The 8,418-nt window shown below is 43.4% G+C and overlaps 1 protein-coding gene across 5 annotated transcripts in view; it reads right to left on the minus strand.

Moving 5' to 3' along the window:
* gata3 (GATA binding protein 3) overlaps positions 1-7,020 on the minus strand; it is a 13,737-nt gene extending 6,717 nt beyond the window's left edge. For 2 of the 5 annotated variants that reach the window (XM_017411644.3, XM_017411642.3), the window contains exons 1-3: positions 2,787-3,154; positions 2,220-2,629; positions 946-1,416 (exon numbers count right to left, since the gene is read on the minus strand). In XM_017411644.3, coding sequence (XP_017267133.1) covers positions 946-1,416; positions 2,220-2,454 — 706 coding nt within the window. In that variant the 5' untranslated portion in view covers positions 2,455-2,629; positions 2,787-3,154. Of the gene's footprint in view, positions 1-888; positions 1,417-2,219; positions 2,630-2,786; positions 3,156-6,888 lie in introns of those variants that run through there. The other 3 variants (XM_017411641.3, XM_017411643.3, XM_017411640.3) reach the window with 3 other exon arrangements.
* Positions 7,021-8,418: the final 1,398 nt, after the last annotated feature.

Genomic DNA, 8,418 nt, shown 5'->3' on the forward strand with positions numbered 1-8,418 from the left:
TTGGTTTTTTTTTTTTTTTTTGCGTTTTTCAACTTGAGATAAAAGGCCCATCAGAATGAAAATATCTTTAAATGCACATGATCTCACATGATCCTGGAATTAAAAATCTTTATTTGCATTCTGATGCTGAATAATCCCGGTGATATGCATCGACTAATCCACTGTTTTCTGAAACACTCCCCGTTTGCAGAGCGCTGATATTAATCTCATTACAGAACGACGGTTTTTTTCAGCCTTTAAAATAATTAACTGCCCCTCCCCCCTCCTCCTCTCTTTGACAAATTCCTCTCCGTGTGTTTGTGTATGGTTGGCGCGCAGTGCCACGGCGGCGGCGCGTCAGCCGCGTTTTTCCCCGTGAATGAGCGCGCTGCATCCGGTGCTCCGCCGCTGGGTAAACAATGCAACTGTGGCGTGCACTGGCCTGGACGGTAATGGGATTATCTTAAACACATAAACGGGGCGACAGAGAGCCCAGAGAGCTGGACTCCAGCTCTGCATCTGTCAGTGGAAGTGGGCACAGAAAAAAAAAATGAAATCAATTTATCTATGACGCGTTTTATTTTTGTTAGAATAAAAATGTCAGTTTCTTTCTATCTGGGAAATGTTTTTGTATTGTTATTATTATTATTATTATTATTATTATTATTATTATTATTATTATTATTATTATTATTATTATTATTATTATTATTATTATTATTTAGTTGATGAAAGAGAAGGCCTGGGGACATTTTGAAGGCGTTTTTACACGTTTGAGAGCTAAAACCAGATCCATTCTGAATGTGCTGATTTGTGTTTAGACACTGAGATTAAACATGGCTGATGGTTTACAGATCTGGGGGGGAATCATGTTAGATCAAAAGGGAATGTAATAAAGCGCTCGCCTACCTGAACAGGACCTTGTTTTTGGTCTCGTTTTGGAACCATAACTAGAAGATGACCCACCTATGAGGCTACTTGGTGGGAAGAGGCCTGGGCCGTATTCATAGGGTGGGTATGTGGCGATGGGGTGGTGGGCAGAGGCTGACCCTGCTCCGATTGATGCCACGCTCCGGCTGTGAGCTGATTCCAGTTTCATGCTCTCGGCCAGGGTCACCTGGTACTTTATGCACTCCTTGTCCTCCTGCCGCCCGGAGCCGCCGGAGCCCGGGGTGGAGATGCCCGGGTCCGGGGACACGTCTTTCGGAGGGGTCGGGGGGAACGTGAAGAGGTGCGGACTGGAGTGGCCGGTGGACAGGGAGGTGGAGGAGGCCGGGGGGTAGACGGACAGGCTGGCCGGGGAGCCGTGGTGCAGGGGGTTCTTGGGGAAGGGGCTCAGGTTCCAGGGCGAGTTGCTGTGGTGGGGGGTGATGCCTTTGCTGCCCTCCAGCCAGGGCAGGGAGCTGTGGAGTAATGAAGGACGGCACACTTGGCTACCTGATGCACAACAAAAACGAGAACCTGGTTTTAGTCTGCAACATTCATTCTTTTACAAAATCAGCATGCAATTTCGTCTGCTTAATTTTACCAAAAACTGCTCACCAAACTGCATCCAACAAATCATTAAAAACACTTCCGATCTGGAATATTTTTGTGTGCCTGTACGTGTGCATAATTTCCCGTCAAACAGCCCGAGATGCAGCACCTTGTTATTCAGAACCTTTCAAAGAAACTACCTTGTATTCAGGAAGTTACAATTTAAAAAAAAAATTCACAAGCAGCTTTATAAAGGTGTTGATAAGTGCAGCTCATTGTTAAAATAAATAAATAAATGGAAATGCTGCTTATGCGCAAAGAGAGGTTAAAAAAACAGCAGCTGGACCTTTGGCCAAATTTACTAGGTGGACTGCTGGCTTCTGTGCCAACAGGTCTATTTGTTTAAATCTGTCACCAAACACCAGATTTGTACAGAAAACATACAATCGAAAATGCGCTTTGGAAAATAAAATAGTAACTTCTCTGACAAGAGTCAGCTTGGTAAGTTCAGACGGGAACTGTCTGTGAAGCGAGCGGCACAGAAACCAAAAGAAAAGGTGCGTATTAACGCCGTGGGTTCATTAAAAACAACAACAAAATAAAAAAGAAAAGTTCTAAGGGGTTGAAACTGAAACCTGTCCCCGATCGTCTGGAGCCCCAAAAGAATTTCAAGTGGGTGAGTGGGTCTCCTATTACGCGCAAGCATCGAAACAGGAGAAATATTCGAATAAGAAAAAAAAGGCCCGAAGAGGCCGTTTACTCACCGGGAGGAGGAGGAGGGTACCTCTGGACGGCTCGGACTGAGTTCCCATAGTACGGAGAGACGTGGTTCCCCGGTACGTCGACATTAAACAGTACATCCACATCTTCTGCGAGCGGATACTGCGAAGGGTCCATGTAAGAGTGGCCGAGGCCCGGGTGATGTGAGCCGGGATGCTGTTCGTTCAACACCGCGGGATGATGGCTCACCCATCGTGGCTGGTCCGCGCTTACTTCCATTTCTTCCTATTAATACTATTAATATTTGATTTCTTTTTTTGTCTTTAGAACGTGTTCATGTGGCAAACCGGAGCAAAAATAAAAAATAAAAAAATTTTCAAAAGGAGAAGAAATAATCAGTCCCAAATCCGTTTGCGTAAAATCCACAGGTTCCGCGCTCTGTGCTTCCGATCACCTGGAGACAGCAAAAAAAAAAAAAAAAACAGCAGAAAATTATTGTCTGTTTTTTTTTTTCTCAATTCAGTTTACACGAAACGAGCAGAGGAGCTCGCGCTTTGCTTGCTTTGAATTAAATAAATGAACAGATATAAACAGAGAGATTTAAAACGTACCCCGCATAACACATGCAACAAAAGGTGCTGTCACATAAATACGTCCAAAATGGAATCCAGTCCCACCGCAGAGTTCCTCAACTCTCTCTCTCTCTCTCTCTGTCTGTCTTTCCACTGAGAAAAAAATAATTAAAATTTTTTTAAAAAGTCACCGTCTGAGGCCGGTTCGTTTGCTTTACTGCACCAGAACCAGCAAAACTTCAGCTCACGGATCAGATGTGGGTCTGCGCGCAGTTTGGAGCGCTCTCCATTAAACTCCCCCCTTGCCTCTGTCTCTTTACCCTCTCGTGCTGTGCGGCTCGTGCTCACTCACCCTTCCTCTCCACCTCCCCCTTTTTGCTCTCTCTCTCTCTCTCTCTCTCTCTCTCTGACTCTCCACTTTTTTTTTTTTTTACAGTGAAGGCATTCTTTCAGGATGGCGCCAGGCAGCTCAATGCTTGCAGACAGCTGTGGCGCGACGCAACTTAAGGAGGGTCTGTCAGTGTCATCAGTGGAGGGGAGGGGCTTGACTAATTGAAAAAAAAACTAACAACTTGGACTTAATGCAGATGTAGTGCAACATTTCTCGAATTTATTTTATTATTACTTTTATTTGCACATAATGAAAATACATTTTAAAAATACTGAATACTTTTAAGGGCCCGAAAAACTCGTCAGTGCGTAAAAAAATACAGTGGAGTGACAAGTCATTTGAATAAAACTCAAAATATACAACATTTAATCTACATAACAGTACAGGGCAAAAGAAACGCCGATAATAAAAAATAAATGTAACACAAAGCTGTAAATGTTTCAGACTCTTTGCTGCAGTTTCGGAGCCTGTTGCTGTGCGCAAACACCAGGTTGGGTGCTCTTTAAATTGTGCCAGTGCGTCCTCTCGCGGTGACAGGCGCGTTATTCTGATGTGCGGATCCAAACCTGAGCCGAACATTTTCTCTGTGAAGCGGCCACTGAACAAGGACTGGGCCCAGAGAGCCTTAAGGTTTATGTAGTTTTTACTTAAAAAAAAAAAAAAAAAAAAAAAAAAAAAAAAAAAAAAAAAAAAAAAATGTTTGTTTTTGTTTCCATTTGAATTAGCTGATTATTTGGCCTCTTTACGCACAGAGGCCAAATACGCACAGAGGCTTCACTGCGCCTCGGACGGTGTTCAGGTCCAGCTCCCAGCGGGTTTCGTTCTGTATCGTTAGGATTTGGGTTTGGTTTTGACCGTGCGTGCTGGGGTCAGCCTTGTTTCGACGCCACTGGATGTGACGTCACCGTCGATCAGGAAATGAACCCTCTCACCACGCGCAAGTATAGGCGACGGGAGCGCGCACGCCCTCGCACCACGTAGGTATCAGCAGCAACTGCTGCAGCAGCAGCAGCATCCTAGCACTGCGAAGGGGAATTTGTCACACACACAAACACAAATCATTTTCTAACTGATCAGTTAGATAAGAACCATGCACTCAGGAAGCCTCATCACCAAATAACGACTCTGTTATTATTTGATTTAAATGATGCAGGAGACTATGGAGGACTGTGTGTTTTATTCTTCCAGGACAGACCCTGCCCGGAGATGGGGGGCAGACAGATAGACAGACAGACAGACAGACTGGCAAACCTGAGAGTGCCATTGTCAAGCTGTCAGCGGACTCGTGTAATTATCCTCTTGAAAAGTCTCGATCCACAAAGGCAGCACACGACTGCGAATGCGGTCTGAAGATCCACATTTTATTGTATTTGTGTTTGTTTATTTACTTGGATGTAGAAAAAAAAGCTGATAGAAAATAGGACGTGGTGCGATTCCATTGTCAATAAGACGTTATTCGGGGTGGAATAAGACTATATATATATGTATATATAATCCCAAAACTGCGTATGTGAGAGGAGAAGGCTTTATTTTTCGTGCATTTCTTTAAAATGAAAGCCTCACATTAATCTTGAGCAGCGCTGCTAAAGGTTGATTCACAAAAGCAGGCGAAGGTCCAGGCGCTCTTCTGATGGCAGAGATAATTTCTGACTGATTATGTCAGCCAGCTCTGATTAAAATCAAGACGTAGCACACAGGGCTTTTCTTTTTTTAAAGACTGCGGCTGAGAATTTAAAACGAGAACTGATTATTCTTTTGCCAGTTCGTGTGCGTGTGTGTGTGTGTGTGTGTGTGGGAGAAAGATAGAGGGAGAGAGATGCAAACAAAGAGACTAACCACAGGTTTTTGGAGGCTCTAATTGTAGGGNGGGGGGGGGGATCAGATATTTTTGTCTCGGGTACATGCTCGACTCTACCCATGAGCATCCTAATCAGGAGCTGGAATCGTTGGGAATAAATGCGTTCTTCTTTACTGATTGGAGGAAATGCAAAAAAATATATAAGTAAAAATAAAATTCTTTAATAAAAAAAACAGGTGGATTTTTCACACAAAAATATTTTGAAAGGAACACATTTCAAGAATTGCAATTGTGTCAAAAACCAAAAGACGGTTTGTGGGTGTTTCGTGTGTCTGTGTCATAAATGTACCTGCTTTCTCATTTATTCCAGCACACACACGGCAAAACAACCCTGAATAATATTTAACCTTTCGTCTTCACAGAGCAAAATTAAGAAAATAAAATGTTTTAAAACAGGATGATTCTCTAAAAGTGTTTGTCTGATCATGCCCAGCTGGTCAAAAAGGGTAGATTTTTACTCGGTTAAAAAAACCGGGCTGGTTTAGACATTTTGAAACAGTTGCAGCACCGCAGGTAATCTATTTGTTACATCACTCTTAGTCATTTGTCACCTCTCTTTGTCTTTTCAAGAAACAAGAAAAAAAAAAACAGGAGCTGCTATTCGTTCCGCATGAGAAACAAGTCGGCTTCTCAGAACAAAACGAGGGCATCAAATCTTGCCTGTCGAGCGACTGAAACCTGAAAAACGCAAATGCAGTTCCTAGAATGATTTAAATTGAGAACAAATTACAAGCCGTTTTTCCTTCGAGTATCAAAAGTAGCACCTTTTTTATGTCATTTCTTTCCCCCCTCAACTAAAAAAAGAAATCTGTCAAATGACTGACTTGTGATGCTTATCAGTGTGTATCTCTTCTCGCCAGACGCACTGATGTAATCTTTTATTTTGCGTTTTTTCTCTCTCTGTAGGCCTTCATGTGCACCTCTGTAACCTCAAGCATTCATTAAAAAAAATAAATTCCTTTAAATTCAAAGACAATTTAATCCTTGACTTATTATTACTGAATAAAAAACTCTCACAAAGGCATAAATGAATCAAAATAAATTAAGCTGTCTCACATGAGGCTCTGCGTTTGGCTTTAAAATGTTAGAGGATAATGATGAAATGCTGTTTTAATCGAATATAATGGAACAGTTGGGCTATTTTGGGAGGAATACAGTAAAAAAAATTCAACTCTAAAATCATAGCCTTTTTTGGGGAGCAGCGCGCGCGGTCACCTCGATCTTTGGCCCGTGACGGTGCGCGGCGTGGTGCCACTAATTTGGCGTCCTATTCATTTTTACAGCCTCTCCGCCATATCAAGACACATATCGACCAAAGACCGAGATGGAGGAAGCTAATAACTGAGGGGGAGGGAGGGAAGAGAGCAACCTCAGCAACTCCGGTTTTATGAGCCGCCGGCAAGGTAATCAGATCAATTTCACGCCTTTTATGGGCTTTCGAGCCCAAATCATCAACCTGAGCGGAAGGTAATAGGTCGTTAAAGCTCTCATCTGGGCTATTTTACTGTCGCTTTTGGAGCTAGAACTAATTTTTTTTTTTTTTTTTTTCAGAAATAGGCTCGCGTTTTTTAAAAACATGTCGATCTAAATGAACCGAAAATAGAAATTAAAACCAATAAGGTCAAGAAGAAACACACAGAGGCAACAATGGCGGTCCCGTACGCCTCTTTTTTTCAGCAGACACCTCTCCGCCGAACTCCAGTCAAAAAATCGCCAATTTAAGCCGCGCACACCAATAAGTTTCACATCACTCCTGCTTATTAAAAAAATAAATAAATAAAAGGTCGCGCAAGCCCAAAAGTTCCCCCGTCATTCATAAAATCAGCAACATCAGAAAGCCCGGAGAAATGCAGGAGGGGGCAAAAGCCCACTGAATGTAAATATTTACTGACCTGTTGGTGGACGCTTGTGCAGATGTGAAGGAGGAGTGACTCGGAGATGGAGGCGCCGATGGCATTTAGAGACAGGCAGGCGGGGGAGAGGAAGGCAAGAGAGGGCGAGAGTGAGAGTTGCGGACGGGAGGCGCGCGGGGGTGTAGAGGAAGGGGGGGTGAACACACACACGCGCGCGCGAGAGAGAGAGAGACCATAAACACGGAGTGATGCTAGAGAGTGGCGCGCGCGCGCGCAGTCCCGGAGTCGCATCACTCTCATAGGTTAGCGCGAGGAGAAACAGGAGCACCGCATGTAGGCTAGCGGGGCAGGCTGAGCGCGCGCGTCCAACCCGACAGGCGGCCTCGTTTCTGCGCGCGACTCTTCCGGCTCAGCAGAGCTACGGAAAACAGCAGAAGGCAACACACACCAACGAGAACACGCCGAATCTCATTTATTTATTACCAGCCTGAACGACACATCTTGAACCTTAAACGAGACACATTCTCTCTAAAAATGCAACTATTGTCTCTCTTCTATTTACACACACGCACACACACACACATTAGCTTTATTCCCTTTTATCTGACAGAATAAAAACCCTGCAGGTGACGCCCACTGCCTCCAACATTACAATGATTTCATTGTTCTTATTTTTAAAACGGGCAGCTCAGAATAATCTGTGTTTATGCTGTGAAATCTGTCCTCTGCCACACACTCACGCAATCTCTCTCTCTCTCTCTCACACACACACACACACAACCCGACGAAATGAAGCCAAAAGATACCAAACCCCCCAGTGCAAATGAGGAGAAAAAATCATGCAAGAAGTGATGAAATCTGCCCCTGGTAGATGGTGTGATCGCAGCAGCACGTTGTGGTCTGCGTGGCGGTTTGTTGCTGCACACCACACGGAGGGAACCAGCTGCACATGATGGAGGCCTGCTTTATTGACACCACGCCTGATTGAAAGGAGCACCAAGCAAATCCGATCCTTCTTTCCGCGAGGAGGGAGAGGAAGGAGGATGCTGCAGGCTTCTCTCATGTCGACTCCCCCGAATGTAAACTGATCACACCCAAATCTATCTTTGGGAGGGGAGGAATTCAATTAAGGTAATAAATTAAAGATAATTGGCTGCGGATAAACTTACACCCTTTATTTTGATATTATTGCGATTGTTTTCCGCTGAAAACCCAATGAATTATTCAGAATTTGCACGCAGGCTTTTTGTTGCTTTTTAGAGAGGGTTTGAATTATTTCTTTAAAAAGAAAATCTGAATAACACGTTGAGATCTTAATGATTTATTAATCTGCTTTGGGTGTAAATAAAGTGCTTATTTTATGCTAGATCTGAATGTGAAGGTGAGGTTAATTTGTGGATTTGATAATTGCGCGCATTGATGGATTTGAGATAATTACAAAATAACGTTGATTTATGCTTATTAAAGCTGAAATAAAACGATTAATTATAAGGGGGGAACGATTAGAATCAAATTCATACTGTTCAGTTAGGATATAGTAAATAAATATTGTTTGTTATTATTTTGGGA

The sequence above is a fragment of the Kryptolebias marmoratus genome, linkage group LG18, assembly GCF_001649575.2.
Source record: "Kryptolebias marmoratus isolate JLee-2015 linkage group LG18, ASM164957v2, whole genome shotgun sequence".
NCBI lineage: Eukaryota > Metazoa > Chordata > Actinopteri > Cyprinodontiformes > Rivulidae > Kryptolebias > Kryptolebias marmoratus.